The sequence below is a fragment of the Carassius gibelio genome, chromosome A2 (assembly GCF_023724105.1).
Source record: "Carassius gibelio isolate Cgi1373 ecotype wild population from Czech Republic chromosome A2, carGib1.2-hapl.c, whole genome shotgun sequence".
Lineage (NCBI taxonomy): Eukaryota > Metazoa > Chordata > Actinopteri > Cypriniformes > Cyprinidae > Carassius > Carassius gibelio.
Window position 1 is genome coordinate 9,576,941 of NC_068372.1, and position 22,080 is coordinate 9,599,020.

General features: G+C 35.6%; 1 protein-coding gene across 2 annotated transcripts in view; it reads left to right on the forward strand.

Annotated features, from left to right (window-relative positions):
- LOC128022357 (epidermal growth factor receptor) overlaps nt 1-22,080 on the forward strand; it is a 55,530-nt gene that overhangs the window by 29,920 nt on the left and 3,530 nt on the right. The window contains exons 2-26 of one of the 2 annotated variants that reach the window (XM_052609813.1): nt 1,989-2,140; nt 2,348-2,534; nt 2,760-2,891; nt 2,991-3,059; nt 3,862-3,980; nt 5,185-5,326; nt 5,854-5,970; nt 7,633-7,759; nt 7,950-8,023; nt 8,149-8,239; nt 8,343-8,539; nt 9,281-9,413; nt 9,918-10,008; nt 10,210-10,367; nt 10,504-10,545; nt 11,111-11,252; nt 11,662-11,784; nt 12,109-12,207; nt 13,601-13,786; nt 15,961-16,116; nt 16,471-16,546; nt 16,783-16,929; nt 17,751-17,848; nt 19,651-19,815; nt 21,408-21,449. In XM_052609813.1, coding sequence (XP_052465773.1) covers nt 1,989-2,140; nt 2,348-2,534; nt 2,760-2,891; nt 2,991-3,059; nt 3,862-3,980; nt 5,185-5,326; nt 5,854-5,970; nt 7,633-7,759; nt 7,950-8,023; nt 8,149-8,239; nt 8,343-8,539; nt 9,281-9,413; nt 9,918-10,008; nt 10,210-10,367; nt 10,504-10,545; nt 11,111-11,252; nt 11,662-11,784; nt 12,109-12,207; nt 13,601-13,786; nt 15,961-16,116; nt 16,471-16,546; nt 16,783-16,929; nt 17,751-17,848; nt 19,651-19,815; nt 21,408-21,449 — 3,065 coding nt within the window. The remainder of the gene's footprint in view (nt 1-1,988; nt 2,141-2,347; nt 2,535-2,759; nt 2,892-2,990; nt 3,060-3,861; nt 3,981-5,184; nt 5,327-5,853; nt 5,971-7,632; nt 7,760-7,949; nt 8,024-8,148; nt 8,240-8,342; nt 8,540-9,280; nt 9,414-9,917; nt 10,009-10,209; nt 10,368-10,503; nt 10,546-11,110; nt 11,253-11,661; nt 11,785-12,108; nt 12,208-13,600; nt 13,787-15,960; nt 16,117-16,470; nt 16,547-16,782; nt 16,930-17,750; nt 17,849-19,650; nt 19,816-21,407; nt 21,450-22,080) is intronic. The other variant, XM_052609824.1, reaches the window with a different exon arrangement.

Below are 22,080 nucleotides of genomic sequence, written 5' to 3' on the forward strand. Positions count from 1 at the left end.
GATTTTTCATAATGACACTATTAAACCCTCATATATAATTCAATGATGATAAATATCCCATGCCTTTTGCATCTTTGTATTGACACCAGAAGTTTCTCAATAAAAGTAATGCTGTACCCTGCATGTTGAAAAATTACGCTTAAAGGAAACCCATTAGTAACAAGTCCTGTCTAAGCACTCATATGTGACAATTTAAAACATGCTATTGTAAGCACCTCTTTGAGACTTCCGTTGCTCAGTTGTTTACAAGCATAAGAGTTTCCTTCAAGACCAGACACGTTAAAGAATGTGACCCAACAACCTTACGACAGCCAGTATCGCCCCTACTCCATGTCAACACCTCATCGAAGCTACAGTTCTGTGAGTTTTCCTAAGAAGACTTGGATGAGTGAATTCTGTAATTTTGTTGTACAGTTCATCCATTAGTGTTCATAGAGAGACACTTAATGTACTTGGTGTGACTATAAAGCACCATTCTTCAAGACCTGGTCTTATCGTTTCAAAATCACAAATTAAAAAAAGCTTTAGTTGAAATGCCAGACCGAGACCACCATGACCCCTGAACACATAATTGTTGATTCATTGATTTGTATTTGTATTGAGGTTAGGTCTGTCCCCTTTTTCCAATGCTAATTTCTTTCAAATCAGTGGGAATTCCCATCAACCTTCTGCTGCTAATCAAGTGATGTCTTAGGAAGTCACTTGTGAAATAACTGGGGCTGTCTTCTCTTACACAATAATGTAATTATTCACAATTTTACAGTCAATACATTGGATAGTGGAAACTGCTGGGGATATCTGGTGGTGCAAAATAGGAGCTGTTGATGATGACCAATTCTTTCACTTTTCAATGAGACCTCACAGTTTTGGCTATTTTAATTCTATTTCTGCCTTTTAGTTAGAATTACAGTTTAAAATGGTCTCTGCAGCAATAGCCTATGGACAGACTGATAAAAATTTAGTTTTTTTCCAAAATGAGTATGAGAAAGAGCCAGTGCTCTCTTCCACGAGCACTGTTTATCTTGGCCCAGCGCAGAGTCTTTCCGTTGCCGCTCAGAGGCCGGTTCATTAGCTGCAAAAGACTCCTACATGCCTGTGTCTCTAACAGCCTGGTTTGATTTATTACAATCATTTTCGTTTTTTGTTTGTATTTAATGATCTCAGTTCAAGTGAAAACCTGTGGTTTGACTTGGCAATTGCAGTCTACAATCTCTCTCCGTCTAATTTGTATAATTGGAACAAATTTGCATTGCAAAATGGGCTAAAATTCCACAAATGTGAAATATACTAGAAGGCTCAATATTGTAATTGTTGCTAAACTGTGTATAAAGCTTGGATTAATTACTAATGCACAGTAATGTTTTATTATTTTTCATTTATTTTGATGAACTCTCTTATGTGCATTTAATTGGTCAAAATACAGTAAAATATATCGTGACATAATATTACAATTTAAAATAAGTGGAATAAGTAATTTATTTCTGCTAAGGCAAATCTGTGTTTGCAACAGTTAATACTCCAAGTGTCAGATGATCATTCAGAAATCATTCTAATATGCTGATTTTGTGCTTGTGATTTCTTATTATTATCAATGCTGAAAATCCTTGTGCTGCTTAATATTTTTGTGGAAGGCATGATTTGGATTTTTTTATGAGGTTGCCTTATAATTTTTTTAAATAAAGATATTCTATCTGTTAAAGAATTTAAGGATTCTTTGATGAACAGAAGGTACAAAACACATTTATTTGAAATAGAAATCTTTTGTAACATATTAAAGTCATTACTTTCCCCTTTAATTCAATGCATGCTTGCTTTGTATGTCTAAAGGTACGTTGGCAGGTTTAATGGCTAAACAGATAGAAAAAAGAATGAAAACTTAATTACAACCAAATAACACATTTTCTTCTGTCGGTTTGGCCGTTTGTGTATTTTTCCCCACAAAGGCCTCAGATGGACTGAATTGTGCTTTCTTTCTCTCTGTGTTTAAGTGTGTCTGGGAGCGAACAACAAACTGGCTCTTCTGGGAACCGTGGATGACCATTATCAGATTCTGGTAAAAATGTACAGCAACTGCACCGTGGTTCTGGAAAACCTGGAAATCACATATATTACAGAAAAGCATGACTTGTCGTTTCTCAGGGTATGATACTGTATATCCATTTACAAACACTATGATCAATGCTGTTTCACTTTTACCTTGGTGTACACATGTGTGTATAATTTGTATTTCATGACAGATGTTTAAAATCATAACTATATGTTAAAAACTCTTTATATCTTTATAGTGTCGTAGGTGTAATGAGGTTTATGTTTAATGGTATTTTGTGTTGTTGCTCCTGATTTTTAGAGCATCCAAGAAGTTGGCGGCTATGTTCTCATTGGGATCAACACAGCCCCCAGTATCCCCCTTGAGAACCTGCGTATCATCCGCGGCCACTCTCTTTATGAAGACAAATATGCTTTGGCTGTCCTCCTGAACTCCAACAGCAGCATCGGACAAGGCGTGAACCAGTTACCACTGACTAGCTTAACTGGTATGTGGTTATATAAAACTGGTCTTTGTGTGTGTTCGTTTTTCCGGCTAAATGGGAATAACAAAAGCTCCTAACTGACCTGCATTCGTGTGTTTTGCATATTTGTTTTGCAAAGGGAATAATATTAATGAATTAATTTGCCCAGCTCTTATTAAATATTCATAAAGCTGTATTTCAAATGTGAGGTTTATCATATGTGAAAGCGTTGTTGTTTTCCATTCCTAGAAATCCTGAAGGGTGGAATAAAATTCACCAGTAACGATCATTTATGTAATGTGGAGACCATCCAGTGGAATGATATTCTGAACATGAAGAGTCAGCCTAACATCATAGAGCCAAAAAGCTTAGCAAGACAATGTATGTCCCTCAGGAGTCTGTTTTTTTATACATATATATTAAATGGTACTAATTCATTTTGCATTTTGAATAAAAATGTTCTACTTTACCTCCCAACAGGTGAGAAGTGTGATCCAAGCTGTTACAATGGTTCCTGTTGGGGCCCTGGCCCCCAAAACTGCCAAAAAAGTAAGTGGTTTTGAACTATTCAAGTGATTAAATCAAGCGATTAAACTTTAGAACATTTAAAAAAACAATTAGTGACAACAATTGTTTCCTAAAAATATGATGAAAATAAAACATTAAAAATCTTTCAGCAGTTAGTGACTGGAAACAACATACAGTATACAGTACACTGCTGTTCAAGAGGCTTTAAGAAAATGTTTTTATTATTATCAAATCAAATTATCACATGATACTTTTTTCAGGATTCTTTGATGAATAGAAATTACAAAAGAATACCATTTATTTAAGATAGAAATCTTTATAAATACTTTGATCTTTTGTTTTTTAAACACCTACAATTTTGAATGGTAGTGTACTATATAGAAAACTTTGAAAAATACGAAAAAATAAGAAAGAATCTTTTATAATTTATAATATTTAGTGACTGAAAATGATTTGTGGCATTTACACTTTCAATGTTTGATCCATTCTTATATGTAACCCTAAGTTATCATAAACCTAGGTTATCTGGGGTGTTTTGTGGTTTTTATTTATTTATCTTTTTTCCACAATTCTAACCTTGAGATAGTAACGCATAGTCCCTCTGCAAAATGCACTGGAGTAACAATTTGGGATTTCTGCATTATGAGTAGTTTGTTTATTTGATCCTTGGCTTATATTTCACAACTGTGAAAAAACACTACTTGACCCCTGGAGAAACGGTTTGAAAACTCTTCAGAAGAATATTGAATTGTTGTTGCTGTGCTCAAGTGAACACAGATAGTACTTTTAGGATCTGTGAAGTTTCTTCTCGCTCTGTATCTAGTGACTAAGGTGAACTGTGCGGAGCAGTGTTCAGGGAGGTGTAAGGGACCCAAACCCATTGACTGCTGTAATGAACATTGTGCTTCTGGCTGCACTGGACCCAGACCAACCGACTGCTTGGTGAGAACCGCACATATACATATGACCATTCACTTGTTTGCTCGTTCATCTTTCAATACAGACTGAATGCTATAAATGGTGAGCTTAAATGCAGTTTAAGTCATCTGTGATTATCACTGTTGGGAACGTTACTTTAAAAAAGTAATTAGTTATAGTTACTCACTACTTGTTCCAAAAAGTAACTGAGTTTGTAACTGAATTACTCTATAATAAAAGTAACTCGTATCCAGGGAAAGTAACTATTTGCGTTACTGTAAAAAAAAAAAAAATTGCTATTTGTCAAAGTTTTTTTTTTTTTTCAGTTTTCACAAGTCAGTTGAAATGAGTAGAACCGACAGATTTCCGTACATAACTTTCGATATTTATTGCACGTTAACAGACAGCAAGAGTTTTATCCTGCACTTCAAGTATTATCTTTGTAAGAAAGGTTTTTTTGGCCACTAGCTTTAGATGCGTGTGTCACACATTACATGTACACATTACATGCACGTTCTTGCCTTTGACCACAATGAATTTGAAGTAGTGCTTATATCTTCACCTTGAAAATGCCAACTTTTCATCGGATTGCTCCTGACTCGCCATTTCTGCTGCTGCTGCGAATCTTTGTGTTACTGTTGCGTGTGTTTGTGTGTGTGTGTGCTTGTTTGTGTGTGTTTTGCGCCACTGGCACGTGTGCCTGCATGTGTGTAAAAACACTGACTCTGATTGGCTACCATGAAACACATGACTCTGCCTTAGCCAATCATAATCGCTTATCTCGTTTTTAACCCACCTCCTCACTAGCTGTGAGCCAGGGTACGTTCGGATTGCATGGTTTATTAAATCAATGCATATTAATGCACCGCATTTAACGTTCGGTAATGTTAACGGCATTGTAACGACGGGAAAAGTAATTAGTTAAATTACCCCATTACTGAAAAAATAAAGTTTAGAGATGCTTATGAACTCAACTATTTCAGGATGAATAATGACAACAATACGACTCAAAATGTGAGAAATTCACAGCAGCTTGAATGTGTTAAAAACTATAGCACTTATTTATTTTGATTAAATAACAGTACAAGGCTTGTCTGCAGTATTACAGTGAAACATTCATTACCAATGAAGTGCAGTAAAAAAAACTGCAGTAAAAGAAACCTCAAGGGCAATGAAAATACTTTCAGACTAGTGCGCTCATGGGAAATGTTGTTTGTGTTTTCTGCAGGCCTGTAAGGACTTCCAGGATGAGGGGACATGTAAGGACACATGTCCACTGCTCATGCTCTACGACCCCAACACCCACCAGCTTGCTCCCAACCCTAATGGGAAGTACAGCTTTGGGGCAACGTGCATCAAGATATGCCCACGTAAGGCCAGTCATGTGATTCCTCATCTTGTCTCCCAACTTGAACACACAACCAGATTCTAATTACATCTTTTATTCTAATCCAAGCTGTTAGAAGGGAAGTTCACATCAAAATGAAAGTTTTGTCATCATTTACTCACCGTCATGTTGTTCCAAACTTTTCTTCTAATTTTCTGTTGAACACAAAATAAAGGTATTTTAAAGAATGTTTATAAACAGACAGTTGCTGGTACCCATTGACTTCCATGGTGGTTTTTTTTTTCATTCTATGGTTTTTCATTCTTTGGTTACCAGCATCCTTCAAAATATCTTCTGTTGAAAATACTTTCATGACACAATCCAGTTCCATTACAGTCTTCACCTGTTGCTCAACTTTGGTTTCTGAAAAACATCTCGGAAAGCAGGATAACCATGACGGAATGATTTGATGCATTAATCAGTTTCTGTTGTGTCGCTTTGGTTGGTTGTGGTTAATGATTCTGTCTGGAGTGACTGCTTGTTTGATGTGTTTTTTTCTTTTTTACTCAGACAACTATGTGGTGACAGACCATGGGGCATGTGTAAGAACATGCAGCCCTGGCACCTATGAGGTGGATGAGGGTGGAGTTCGGAAATGTAAGAAGTGTGATGGCCTTTGTCCAAAAGGTACGATCTTTTCCTAAAAAAAAAAAAACACACAGATTGTTCCTTTTTTGTTTGTAGTTCAACAAACAAGTCTTGTTTTATTTGCTGTACTATATTTTGATTGAATTGATTTAAAAAAACACACATTTAATCCGCATGTAAAATGTATTAAAAAAAAAGCCATAAACTGTAATTTACTATTGTCTACTAGTGTTCTGTCCTACTACAAAACTGCAAATACAAATTACCTCTAAAGCTTTTATAACTATGAAGCCAACTACTGTATGTGTGTGTGTGTATATATATATATATATATATATATATATATATATATATATATATATATATATATATATATATATATATATATATATATGTATGTATGTATGTATGTATGTATATATAAAACCATAAGTAGCACGGGTATATTTGTAACAATAAAATTTATTTTATGCCAAAAATCATTAGCATATTAAGTAAAGATCATGCTCCATGAAAATATTTTGTAAATTTCCTACCGTGTGTGTGTATGTGTGTGTGTGTATATATATATATAATATATATATATATATATATATATATATATATTGTCCCACTTTATATTAGGTGGCCTTAACTACTATGTACTTACGTAAAAACATAAGTACAATGTACTTATTGTGTTCATATTGTATTGTAAAACACTTTTGCTGCTATTGAGGTGGGATGGGGTAAGGTTAGGGAGAGGGTTGGAGGTATGGGTAAGTTTAAGGGTGGGTTAAGGTGTAAAGTATGGGTCAATAGTGTAATTATAAATGTAATTACAGAAATTAAATACAGATGTAATTACATGTAGTTTTTTATATATATATAAGTACAATGTAAAAACGTGTATGTACACAATAAGTACATTGTACTAAATTATTAATTATGTTATGCATATGGTGTTGGCGCAGTGGATAAGACACATGCCTTTGGTGTGAAAGACCCGGGTTCGAATCCACTGTGAGACACCAATGTGTCCCTGAGCAAGACACTTAACCCCTAGTTGCTCCAGAGGCGTGCGACCTCTGACATATATAGCAATTGTAAGTCGCTTTGGATAAAAGCATCAGTTAAATGAATAAATGTAAATATATATATGTACATATATATATACATATAGTGTATTATCATTAGTAAAATGCATTGCTAAGGACTTCATTTGCAAAACTTTCAATTAAAAAAAAAATTACCCTTATGACTGTTTTTTTGGTCCACGGTCACACACACACACACACACACACACACACACACACACATATATATATATGAAAATTCTGATTAATTTGATTAAAAATTTTAATCATTTGACAGCCCTAATATTTATATATGTTTTTTGCCATTTTTTCGAAAGTTTTGGTTTGTAAATTTATTGATTATTCCAACCCATCCATTTTAATATTACTGAAAATAATTTGAATATTAAAAATGTGTGGTTTATTTTATGTCTGCTTTTTCAGGATAGTTGAAAAACGCACATTTTAGTTTTAATTTAGTGTTAACAAAAGTAATGCCATTTAAGGTTTGCACTAAAGATCGGTCAAGTGTGTCTAAACGTATTACTGGTAGCATAAGTTTTGAATTTATTATTGCCTTCACGGCTAATTCTGTACCTAACCAAGAAGCAGTTGATATTAAATATGCTTGCTACCATCCCTCTAGTTTGCAATGGGCTGGAAATGGGGCCTCTGGCCAACGTCCTGTCAATCAATGCCAGCAACATCGATTCCTTTGAGAACTGCACAAAAATCAGCGGAGATGTTGCAATTCTCACCACAACATTTAATGGGTGAGAAGGATGTTTCGCATTCTCTGAATAACCAAGAATATTAGTACCATTCCATGTTGCTTAAAGACAATTATACTGTTATATAATATTATATATTTTTGAATTATTTATATTTGTGTGATTGAGACAAAAAAAAAAAACTCTTTGATATCCTTTTTATTATTATTATTATTATTATTATTATTTACAGTGACCCGCATACTAATACTCCAGGACTGGACCCGGCCAAACTCAATGTATTTAAAACTGTAAAAGAAATCACCGGTGAGAATGCAGTGGTTTAATATTGGACATTTGTAATGATTAAAATAATGTGTCATGTAGGGGAACTTTGGCCCCTCCGTGTTCATAAACCTTCCTGAAGATCTCATTCCTCTCCCAACTCAAAGGCTACCTGGTGATTCAGCAGTGGCCGACAGACATGCCATCCCTCAGTGCCTTCGAAAACCTTGAGGTCATCCGTGGACGTACAAAAAAGCAGTAAGTCAATAAAAAATACTGCAATCTCAAATATGTCAGCAATCTCAGAAAATTTTGACACATTGCTGCTCCTAAATGAATCCTTTCGTTCTTGCTCCCACAGAACATTCAGCTTTGCCGTTACCAATACTGTAATCACACATTTAGGCCTGCGTTCTCTGAGGGAAATCAGTGACGGTGATGTGGTCATCCGTCAGAATGAGCATCTCTGCTACACCAGCCCTGACCACTGGAGACGCCTCTTCAGATCTGAACACCAGACTGTCAAAATGTCATCAAATGCTAATGCCATCACCTGTGGTAATGAATAACACCTGTCAAATACTTTCAGTGCAGTTCACCCAAAAATCTGAGTTTTGTTCTAGGTTACTCTCCCTTGTGTCATTCCAAACCTGCACTGTATGTGGCTTTTTTTTTTTTTTTTTTTTCTGCAAAGCACAAAAGGAGAATTTTTCACACAGTCCTTTTCCAAACACAGCTCATAGTGACCACATATGTCAAGCTAAAAAAAACACACAAAACATCACTTATATGATGTCTTAAGTTTCTGTCTAATGTTTTATAATGGAAATAAGACTACGCAGTGCTATGTTTAATGACTAAATAGTTTGTAGAAGCCTTCAATACTGTTAAATAAATAATTAAATATTGTAAATATTTTTTTTTATATTGGGGGGGTGTAGACAAATATTTGCAGGAGTCTCATTTTTCATGATATCTTATTCAAATTTGAAATAGAAACTCATGAGACATGTGACTTTCAACCCATTATTTTCCTGGTTGTTCCAGGACTCATTTAATGTATTTTTATATCAAAGAAAAAAATATTTAAGTGTGGTAAAAAAAGTGTTTATAACCTTTAATATTTTGAGCATAATGATATCTGGTTGATTCTTTCCAAAGACACCAAAATTATGTTTGTAACACACTGAAGTATGAAGTAAGAATGTTTTTGCTTTTGTAGACATTTGACTCAAGCTTGATTTAAAAGACATGTTCTATCTTTTGTGTTGAAATCTTATCTGAATGTCTGTGTTACAGCGAATCAGAACAGCACATGTGATGAGATGTGCACAAATGATGGCTGCTGGGGTCCTGGTCCCACTATGTGCTTCACTTGTAAGCATTTCACCCGTAAAAAACACTGTGTGGCTTCCTGCAACCTGCTGGCAGGGTGAGTGAGAGCTCTGTTATGCCTTCTCAATTTAGCCATGTTTAAACTCAAAATAACAGTGATACAGTATGCCATGTCTCTGATTGCAAACATTAAACTCCTTATCTTAAATGTAAAACATTTAATGCAGGTAAAAAAAAATAAAACTACACACAGATACAGTGTATGGAAATGTCTGTAAAAGTGGCACCTGTAATTTTGGTGATTTTTTTTGGGTGGGATCAATTCTCACTATTTAACTATTAACTGACTTTTTAACTCCTAATTGCTTCATATTAATTATAAGTAAGGTATTTGTTAGATTTAGGTGGGATCATGGTCATGTAGAATAAGGCATTAGTATGTGCTTTATAAATACTAATAAACAGCCAATATGTTAGTAATATGCATGCTAATAAGCAACTAGTTAATTTTGAGAACTGGTCCCTAAACTAAAGTATTACCATTTGTTTTTACAATGATGATTTCATATATACTGACCAGAATGGATTTCTGTCCATACAGGGAGCCGCGTGAATATGAGGTCAATAAAACGTGTGTCGAATGCGACCCTGAATGTCAGCTTATGAATGAAAACCTGACCTGCACTGGCCCTGTAAGTATCAAACCAGTCCTACAGTACCACATGTTCTGCTGTCAGTAAACAGTGTTTATTCTTCATTTTAAAAAAGCTGATGGTAGCACACCAGTCTCTCAAGCCAATGTTTACTGTCCCAGTTGTGTCCTGGAGACATTCACATCACTTGAAGACTGTAGAAAAGTTGCTTGTTGCATCTAATCGCCAGCTTTTGTCCAGGGACCCGACAAATGTACATTTTGTGCAAACTACAAAGATGGGCCGCACTGTGTACCACGCTGCCCGCAAGGCATACCTGGAGAGAAAGACATACTCATTTGGAAATACGCTGACAGCATGCGAGTGTGCCAGCCCTGTCATAAGAACTGCACCCAGGGGTGAGAGAGGCATCGTATGTGATGCTTTTATTTGAATGTGATGACATGAAACGGTCATTTGTGCAATTTGACCAGGTTCATCAGGGATTGCAGCATCCACTAATTGTGATTTAATAATTTGATGTTTTGTTTGCAGATGTACTGGGCCTGATCTGAACGACTGCAAAGATTTCAAAGTGTAAGAAGCGAATCTTGTTGTATACATTACTTCTCCACAATATCCCAAGAATCACTAAAAATGTTCATCCTCTTAAATCACCGTAGTTTCTTTCGGGGAAAAAAAATAAAAAAAAAGTAATAAAGAGGCTGTGAATTAGAACATATTTTTCAAAAATGATACCAAATGCACAAGCCTTAATCATTTGCATAAATGAAAATGATGCATATGGTGAGAAATAAAGGAAGATATCCTTCTTAAGAGCAGTGTGCTTTTTTGCTGAATTGTGAGAAATATAGAAAAGACTTTAGCATGTACAGGAACATGATGCATCATCCAACTCTTATGTCTAGGGTTTAACGTTATTCTTCATTTAGGGTTTCAATCTTTTACCCTAAAAAAATTAATAAATTAAACTCAAAGCAATTCGAAAGGAATAATTCTCACAAATGTTGATGTTCAGATGAATTCAACATTAATTAGAGCACAACTACTCAATCAGTTTTGAGATTAAGTGACATCTGCGGTCGAGAGAGGACTTTCTTCCACTACATGTAAAAATTTTAACCTGGTAATGTTCTTGTAGTTCGGGTTTGCCCATGATTGCCGCTGGTGTGGTTGGAAGTCTGCTGGCTTTTGTTATCCTGAGTCTAGGAGTTGCTGTTCTACTGCGCAGACAGCACATCAAAAAGAAGAGAACCCTACGAAGACTCCTGCAAGAAAGAGAGGTAAGATCTCAAGACAACCGTATTCTGAATGTTTTGAGGATCTATTGTTAAACAACCAAACGCTTATGGTGTGTACACACCAAAAGCAAAGTGAATATTTGCATTGCTCTAGATTACTTGCAGCATGTGACAAACGTCTTTGCTCTGACTTTGGATGTAATCTACTCACGCAAATAATTGCATTTGCTGGAAGAGAGCTGCAGAGCTTGGTGAAACCATGTAAGATCAATTCAGTGAAGCCTGCTTACTGTTGTAGTGTCAACATTAAATATTATGAATGCTGATGGAAATCAGTCATTGAGGCAATAGCTTCCGCGAATACAGATAAATGTCATCCCATCCTAATTCAAAGACAGGATGTGTGTTTGTGTGTGGAGGGGAGCTTTCCTGACTCTATTTGTCTCTAAAGCTAGTGGAGCCTCTGACCCCCAGCGGCGAAGCCCCCAACCAGGCCTTGCTGCGCATCCTCAAAGAGACGGAGTTCAAGAAGATCAAAGTGCTTGGGTCCGGAGCTTTCGGCACTGTGTATAAGGTGACTGACCTCCCTTTAAAGGGATAGTTCACTCAAAAAAAGAACATTCTGTCATCATTTACTCACCCTTCATACAGGTTTGGAGCAACTTAACGGTGAGTAAATGATTTTTGGGTGAACTGTCCCTTTAAGGTTGCTTGTTTAAATACTTGTTGCTACGTGCTTTTCTTCTTTCATTTCCCTTTTCTCTAGATCTGTAGACATAAATATTATCTTGTTATGTCAGGATGATTTCAGCTGTGAAACCTCATCGGTTACAAAACACTGGGTGTTGCTTTGTTTGCGACATGAAATATTAAGACAGATATGTGTCTGTTCCTGCAGGGCTTGTGGGTTCCAGAGGGAGAGAATGTGAAAATCCCTGTTGCCATTAAGGTCTTACGAGAAGCCACGTCTCCCAAAGCAAACACAGAGATCTTGGATGTGAGTATTAGAGTCTGAATCTCAGTTTTTCGTCCCGTCAAATTTGACCTTATTCACGATTTAGGCTGTGATTCAAGATCTTGTTTTCAGTTTACTGCTGGAAATGCTGCTTAGACAATTAAAAAAGGGTTTAACAAGTTGTTTGCAGATGCCACTTGGTTTGATATTTTGCATCTAAATTAAGTTTACGGAGCCCCGCACATGACATGCAATAAAAAATAAATAAAAAATAAATAAATTGTGTTCACGATTTACTAATTCGTTCCCTCAATCTACTAAAACGTGCACACGATTGCTATTGCGTTCCCTCGATTTGCTAAATCGCGCGCACGATTTAGCAAATCGAGCAAACGAATTAGGAAATTGTGCGCACAATTTATAAATCAAGTGAACAAAATGGTAAATCGAGGGAACGCAATAGTAAATCGAGGGAACGCAATAGTAATCATGTGCACGTTTTAGTACATTGAGAGAACTAATTAGTAAATCGCTCACACAATTTAGCCTAATATTTTTTTTCTGCATGTCATGTGCGGGGCTCCATAGAAGTTAGCCTTTTAAGTGTGGCTTAAATTTCCAAATACTTTTTGGGGCACTATAATCTTGACTCGATCAAAAACAAAATTAAAAAGTTGGCTTTGTATTTCCCCAAAATCAAGCACTTTTCTCTGCATTCTTTGCCTATAATTTGAGTATTCATGCATCTGTGCTGTATCTGTGTGATCCAGTTAACATGTCAATAATTTCAGTAAACACTGACAGTAAAATCAACATTTTGTCATTCTAGTTAAGATGATGACTGTGCAGATAAGGCCTTATTTTCCAGTGAATTCTTTACTACATAACCTCGAGTTAAAGGGTAACCTGACCAGTTCCCGCTGGATGTTGTGTTGAGTTGATATAGAACAGAAAACTTCCTGCTTTCTGCGTGCATTCCATCACTGCAACAGCAAACAAGACCTTTCTAACTCCTTCTAAAGAATGTCATTTCCTCAAGTATTCTGTTTGATTGTGAGGATGTGGCTGCGCAGGCCGCTTCTCGGGGTAACTTTGAAGATAACTCGCCCAGTACAGTATAACCTTCTGAGAGTCTGCAGAAACTGAAATCTAACAGATCTGCACAGTCCTTTGAACATAAAAAAGAAAAGAAAAGAATTGAAAGGGGGTTGTTGGTATTGGCTCTGGATTATTGACCAGGGGTTTGATTATTGTGTTCCTGCTAAGTTTACTTTTTCTTCAGAACGCCAGGCCTCCACATCTCTGCAAATATTTTGTAATGCGCTCTAGGCACCTCATTTGTTAGTTTTAAGTCTGTAGGGACTATATACAGCGACTGTCTAGTATATACTGTATATGTAGCATTTGTGTTGAGCTCATTTGTTTGTATCTACAGGAGGCCTATGTGATGGCGAGCACTGAGCATCCTCACGTGTGTCGTCTGCTCGGCATCTGCTTGACCTCCACCGTCCAGCTTATCACCCAGTTGATGCCCTACGGCTGTTTGCTGGACTACGTCAGAGAAAATAAGGAGAGCATTGGCTCTCAACCCCTGCTCAACTGGTGTGTGCAGATTGCTAAGGTAAAGGATTGTCATAAGCATACCTGTCAAGTTTTGAATTTGAAAATAAGGGAAATTTTCCGGCGCCTACCGCAAGCAGTCCCACCACCCCAACAAAGCTCCAGTATCCCTTACATTTTAAGGCAGGTGTTATAGCCCAAATGAAAACACAAAAGGGTATATATGAAGAGCATTTATTTAAAGGCTTATTTGCATATTTTCTGTTAATTTAACATTGCTTGTCTTTACATTTACATTTTATTTTCATTCCACACATTCTTTTCATTTCATATTGCTTTTCTTTTACAGTTTTTCTTTTTATTTCACATAACTTTTCTTTTACTCTTTTAGTGAGTTGTTGTACAAATTTGTTGCAGACTTTGCATTCTTTAAAAAAGTAAATTCGCTGTCCCATTTATCCTGGTATTTACACATGGGTTTTGGTTTTTTGGCAGGTATGCCTTCACTCTCTATCATAGCATCCATCATCCGTCTCTGTTTTTTCTTTTTTTGTTGTTGTTTTTCCCACGTTATAACTCATGTCACCTGACCTCACACACCCCTCGCGACAGGCTACTTACAGGTGGCAGTTATCGCGAGACTAGTGACAGAGCTCAGATTGGGAATGTTTTTATTATCATTATTTTATTAATAACGCAGGTTAAAATAAAAAAAAAAAAATACGGGAGATTTACGGGAAAATACTAATACGGGAGGACGGCGGGAAAGAAGGGTAAAATACGTGACTTTCCCGGCCAAAACGGGATACGTGACAGGTATGGTCATAAGTCATTTCGTTTGATGATGATCATGTCTTGAGATGTCAATTTAATGTGTTCAATTTAAGAAATCTAAATTGTTTCCTTTTTAACATTTATTTTAGTATTTAAATGTATTATTTTAAATAAAATGATGAATTACAGTTATAAGCAATTCATTTGATTCATTATTAATTGATATGCTTCTCTAGTTTAATTTACACCACAGTATTTTCTCCCATTTCTCAATTTGCCCTATTTGAAAGGCTGAAAATGCAGTTTAACACATCAGGTCTAAAGTAAAACTAGAAGATATATGAATATAGTTTTAGATTTAGAATGAACTGATGTGCCGATCCATGTTTATTGCTGGTGATATGAAACTTAAAATAGATAAGATCACTCATAACTCACAAATATTTTTTTTTTTTAGTCATATCTCATTTCTGAAGTGCAAATCAGTAGCTGTGAAGATTCTTTTAAGAGACTGGCCTTTTTAGTCCTCACTGCTGAGGGAATAACATTTCTTTTTTGATCTGAGTATGACTAGAAAATGTGGTGATATGATTGATATGATGATTTAGCATTCCGAGGAAACCTTGATCAAATATACTTTCATGTTCTCAAATACAGCCTGACTTTTTTGAATAGCATCAGTTTGCACAGTGATTTATGTAACAGTTGTGTTTCCAATTATTCCCTAATGATCCATTTAATGTTTTTCCAAACCTATGCACTTCTTAGAGCCTATTTACACTTATTTTAGTCGATCAGTCATTGAATGACATTTGATTCGATGATGGACAGGGTTTTTTTGTTGTTTTTGATATGTCAATTTAAAATTTTCAGTCCAATTAATTTAAAAAAAAAATGTATTAATAATATTATTTATAACAATTATCAACAATTAATTGGATTAATTATTAATTGACGGGCCACCCCAGTTTTATCCAGGCACTTCTTAGAGCCCATTTACATTTTCTGTAGTCACTTCACTGTCATGATTAGTCAGTTTGCAATCAGAATCATTATGTAAGTTCCATTTACATTCAAAATGCATAAAAATCTAATAATAATAGGAATTCATATATATATATATATATATATATATATATATATATATATATATATATATAGATATATATATGAATGTCTCCATGTCTCTCCATATGATGACATTATTTCGTTTGGATCTGATAAATGTTTTGTATGTGGCTCATAAACCCTGCTCTTTTCATGATTGCATGATGGAACTGCCAAATATAAATGCTCCTGTATCATTAAACATTTAGAAGCTTTTGGGATGATATGCAGACATGAAGGCCACATTAAATAATTTGATTTTGTTACCATTGAATTTTCATTCCAGCTTGAAGGAGCACATCATCATATTAGCTCATGTCAACAAATCTTTTGAATTTCTTTGACTTTTATTAGGGAATGAGTTACCTAGAAGAGCGCCATCTTGTGCACAGAGACTTGGCTGCCCGTAATGTGCTGGTGAAGAACCCTCAACATGTAAAGATCACTGATTTTGGCCTGGCCAAGCTGTTGAATGCTGATGAGAAGGAATATCACGCAGAGGGTGGAAAGGTGTGGTATTTCTTTTTGTGAGAAAGTGGATCTCAATTGCAGAATTTAAGCATTTGAAAAACTTTTCTTTAACTGTCAAGACCAATTTATTTGTATAGCGCTTTTCACAATACACGTAATTACAGAAATTCATACGGTTTATAATGCCTTAGTGCTTTACTGTAAACTGTCATAAACACTAAATGAAGTGATGAATGTGGCCTCATTAGTGTCTCAACAGTATAAGACAAGGACTACTAACAATCAGATGTTCATCTTCAGAAAGCATCCAATGTGTTCACTTCCAATTATAACATTTGAAATAGAGATTGCATGTTTCACATTGTTTCTATGTCTGTCTGTATCCTTCAACAGGTGCCAATAAAATGGATGGCACTGGAATCCATCCTGCAAAGGACATACACCCACCAGAGTGATGTCTGGAGTTATGGTGACTAACAGTTTGATAATATCAGAAATATTTGCCATTGCTTTTTTCAGACATTAAAGTTAACATTAAAAAGTTTTGGTCCATTTAACTTTAGTACACTTCAGAGTACAAAAGAAAACTCATTAAGAAAAAAAAAATTTGGAAGTGGATAGGTTTGATTTAATTCATGTTGACTTTAATAGCTTTCTCAGTATTGAATGAATTTATCAGTTCTTGACTAAATGATATGCTACTAGGTGTGACAGTCTGGGAACTGATGACATTTGGAACAAAGCCCTATGATGGAATTCCTGCAAGTGAAATTGCCGAAGTTCTAGAGAAAGGAGAGAGGCTTCCACAGCCTCCTATCTGCACCATTGATGTGTACATGATAATGGTTAAATGTAAGTGTGATTCATTGCTGTACTGTGAAGTAGACATATATAGTTATTTTTTCCAGTTTAATAAATAGTTTTCACACATGAAACCCATTAATGTGCCATACAATTGTTAAATCTATTTTTCCAGTAAAGGAAAAAGCTTTGTGTGTTTTATACATTTTGTCCATAAAACAATTGTTATGAGGGGGAACCAGTGATAGAATTAGTTCCCTCTGAAAGATAAGATATGACCAAAGCAAGAAAAAGCATTTTTTGAACTGCTTAGTAACTCATCATTCTTTATATAGCTCTAGTAGTGATGACTTCTTCTTTTTTTAGGGATATAAAGATCATTCAATACTGATTATTATTATTGTTGTTGTTGTTGTTGTTGTTTCATATTATTAAATTGATAAGATTGTCAAGTTATGGTTGACTAACTTAAAATGGCAGATTCTTCAAATTATTTTGTTTAATTAAATTCAAAATGAAACGCTACAACTATAATTCTAATTCCTGAAACAAATTTTAGGCATAGCAACACTATAGTGTGTGAAATCAAAAATAAAAATGAATTCAGAGATTACTTTAAATTATTAGTATTTTCAAGGATTTACTCAAATATCCAATATCGGCCAATATCCTATATCAAATGATACCTATAAATTAAAAAGTCCATATAAAAAATATTGACCAATTTCCAATATGATACTGATATATTGTGCATTGCTAATTTAATTGCATCTGAAAAAAAAATAAAGATTTTTAAGCAACATTCGTGTAGTTTAGAGATACATTTAGAATTCTTAAATGTAAAGTTTTTCATCATCTCCTTTATCATCCAGGTTGGATGATTGATGCAGAGAGCAGGCCTCGCTTCAGGGAGCTCATCGCTGAGTTTGCTAAAATGGCACGTGACCCATCCCGCTATCTCGTCATTCAGGTAAGAGAAACACAAATCAGATTTCTTCATTGGAGCATTGCTCGCGTCTGATCACTGATCAATGCAATCAATTTATTTCTCTTCACTCTCTGAGGCAGAAGTCTCCAAACTCATCCTTTCTAATCATCCTACTACTTGCCAGCTTGATCCTATTCCATCTCATCTCCTTCAAGTCATTTCTCCTGCAGTTGTTCTCCTGCACTCACTCACATCATTAACACATCCCTCCACACTGGTGTTTTTTTTTCCTTATCATTTAGACAGGCTTGTATAACTCCAGTACTTAAGAAACCCACCCTCAACCCATCTCTTTTAGAGAACTACAGACCAGTTTCCCTTCTTCCTTGCATTGCAAAAACACTTGAACGAGCTGCGTTCAACCAAGTTTCTGCATTTCTCACAGAGAACAACCTCCTTGACAGCAACCAATCTGGCTTCAGAAGTGGACATTCAACTGAGACTGGCTGGGTCTCAGTTGTTGAAGCACTTAGACTGGCAAGGGCTGAATACAAATCTTCAGTAATTATCCTGCTTGATCTGTCAGCTGCTTTTGACACGGTTAACCACCAGATCCTCCTATCAGCTCCTCCTAGTAGCTACTCACATCTCAGCTTGTCTAAAAGACATTTCTTGCTGGATGATGGACCGTCACCTTCAACTCAACCGTGCCAAGACAGAACTGCTTGTGATTGCAGCAAACCCATGGTTTCATCACAATTTCACCATCTAGTTAGGCTCATCAACCATAACTCCTTCAAAAACAGCTAGAAGCCTTGGAGTTATGATTGATGATCAGGTGACTTTCTCAGACCACATTGCTAAAACTGTCTGTTCCTGCAGATTTGCTTTATTCAACATCAAGAAGATCAGGCCCTTTCTTTTAGAACTTGCTGCACAACTCCTTGTTCAAGCTCTTGTTCTGTCCAGGCTGGACTATTGCAATGCCCTCTTGGCAGGTCTTCCAGACAGTTCTATCAAACCTTTACAATTAATCCAGAACGCGGCAGCAAGATTAATTTTAATGAGCAGAAAAGAATACAAGTCACACCTCTGTTTATCAATTTGCACTGGCTTCCAATAGCTGCTCGCATAAAATTCAAGGCATTGATGTTTGCCTACAAAACTACCACTGGCTCTGCACCCATTTACCTAAATTTGTTACTTCAGACTTATGTGCCCTCTAGAAGCTTGCGTTCTGCAAGTGAATGTCGCTTGATTGTGCCATCCCAAAGAAGCTCAAAGTCACTTTTACGGACTTTTAAATTTAATGTTCCCTCCTGGTGGAATGACCTTCCCAACTCAATCCGAGCAGCTGAGTCCTTATCCATCTCCCAGAATCGGCTTAAAACACATCTCTTCCATCTTTATTTGACCCTCTAACTTTAGCACTCACTATTCTAATTCTATTCATTAAAAAATGTAACTACCTTCCTAATCTTTTTGTATTCTATTTTATTTTCATTTATTACGCAATTATCTGTGTGTGTGTGTGTGTGTGTGTGTATATATATATATATATATATATATATATATATATATATATATATATATATATATATATATATATATATATATACACCTCTAACACTAGCTTGCTCTATTCTTTTTCTATTCTATCTGTTTTCTTTTTATTTATTATATTATTTAAAAGCCCTTGCTATGTGTACTGTGTTAAGCTAACTGAGACTTGTTATAGCACTTATATATCATTGCTCTTTTTGCTGTTTTTCTCATTTGTAAATCGCTTTGGATAAAAGCGTCTGCTAAATTAATACATGTAATAATGTTTTCCTGTTTAACAGGGTGATGATCGGATGCATTTACCCAGTCCTTCTGACTCCAAGTTCTACCGCAGTCTGATGAGCGGAGAGCTGGATGAAGCTGTGGATGCAGATGAGTATTTAGTGCCCAATCACAGCTTCTTCAGCAGCCCCAGCACCTCCCGCACGCAGCTGCTGCACTCTGTGGTAATACACACAGACACACACACACACACTTTTGTTTGCTTTAAAAAGTTTTTTTTTTTCTTCTTTTTTTTTTCGGCAGGGAAAGCCAGCTTTAAATAAGTGACAGTAAAGTATTTTACATTGTTACAAAAACATATTTCAAATATAACATGCTGTTCTTTTGAACTTTCCATTTATAAACAATCCTGAAAAAAAATGAAAATATACAACAAAAAATATTGATCATTGAAATGTTTCTTGATCATCTGACACTGAAGACTAATTTAGTTTTCAAAAAAATTTAAAATAGAAACCAGTTATTAAAAATGTCACATTACCTTAATATTATTATTTTTATTGTTTTTTGATCATGTAAATGCAACCTGTTAAATGTTACTTAAATTACCAATATTAAAATGTATACTATTTTGTTTAAATAAATTCAAAGTAAAAAAAACTAAAATATTATAAATAAAGATAAACTCAGTAGTTAAATTTTAAGTTAATGTAGGCATCACAGCATCGTAATTACAATTTAAAAAATTAATATTAAGTTTCAGTTTGAAACAGTTTTCCATTTTAGTTTTAAGGGCATACATGAATACCGGCCAATATACATTCAATATTACACAATGCCGATAAGTGAAGAAATCTTTAATGTTAGCCTATAACGATACTGTATAATGTGCTGTATGAGTGCACAGAGCTGTATGAATGAGTGTAGATCAAAGTAGGTGAGCAAAAATAAAATTTAGAGTTCTATATTCTGTACTAAATTATATACTAAATGAATGCAATAGCCCTATGGACAGCCCGTCTTAAAACATCTGTCCCAGCTAAACAGTGACTGGATGTGATATCAGATCTGATGACAGTGTTGTGTGCTTTCGCTCAAAAGGACAGAAAGTTTATATTGCAGAGGCGTATGTACCTGGTCTGATTTTCGTCTTCTTCTAGTCTGGCCTTCTTCACCCACTTCCTGTTCCGCTGTCCTTCTGTTTCTTCGACTTCTCCCCCGCTTCCTCACAGCTGCCTCCTGATTAATGACCGTTCCGCAGCAGAAAAGCAAAGCATGTCTGTCCAAGACGACTGGCCCGGCCTCCGCGTTCTGAGTGTTTCCTGGCCTCAAGCCTGTCGCTATGTGCGTGCAAAGCTCCTTCAGCCTTTCAAGTCTGATTGCTTTCACGGGCAACACTTGTTAAATTTTTTTTGGCAGAACGAAGACTTTGAGCTCAGACGGAGTCTTATATAACACAGCCATTGAGGCATAGCCATTTTAGGCTGTAGTTTCTCTGGCAGATGGTAGCTTATTTAGCTTGTGTTTTTCCCCCTAGTTCCTTGTGTTTTATGAACGCATTTTGTAATGGTCCAGGAGCCTCAATAAGGCTGGGTTCTGTTCTCCTCGAAACAGGTACAGGCCTGTTTTGTGCATGTGGTGTTGAATTCAAAGATATATCCAGTCCTCAGTCATCAGCTTTTAACACCCATTTGCACTATTTATTAAAAAACTATTGAAAGATAGCTTATTTCAGAACAGTATTTGCTTTACGTTACAAATATATACTTGTTTTTAAAAATTTTATAATAAACATGGTTACTATGTTTTGTTTCAGAGTCTCAACAGTAGCATTGGGAACTGTCATAGCAGAAACGGAGTAAGTTACTCACATCAAATCAAATGAATTTCATTTTTATTTAAAGAGCACAATAAAAACAACAAGAGTTGACTACTGTTCTGTACAAACCATACTAAAATAAACAATATTATATTATAGACTGCAATGCAATAAAGGGAGGAGACATCAAAACACTAATAAGTTATTCACCTTAGACTGTAGGAGCATTTAAACATTTGGGTTTATACAGTAAGTAAATTCAGATTCAGATTAAACGAATCTGGGGGAAACCAGAAGACTATTCCACAGTTTTGTCCCAGCAATGGAAACAACAATTCATGCCACAACTTTAGTCTGAATCTCGGGACCATCAAAAATCTTTGCTCAAGATTACCTCAGAGATCTAATAGAAGTATTTCCATTCAAAAGGTCAGACAGACAGGTAGGTACTAATCCGGTCAGAGCTTCAGTCAGAGATACCTGAAGTGCTTGAAGGTCCAAACACAATAACATCTGCTTTGCTCTTATTAAGAAAACGTGATATCAGACAGACATACTGCTAAAGGACCTTAAGCCTTTTCTTGTTGTGCTTCAAGGACAAATAAATTTGATTGTCTCCTGCATAAAAATGAAAGGACACCCCATGCTTCATAAAAATGAGAAAAGAACA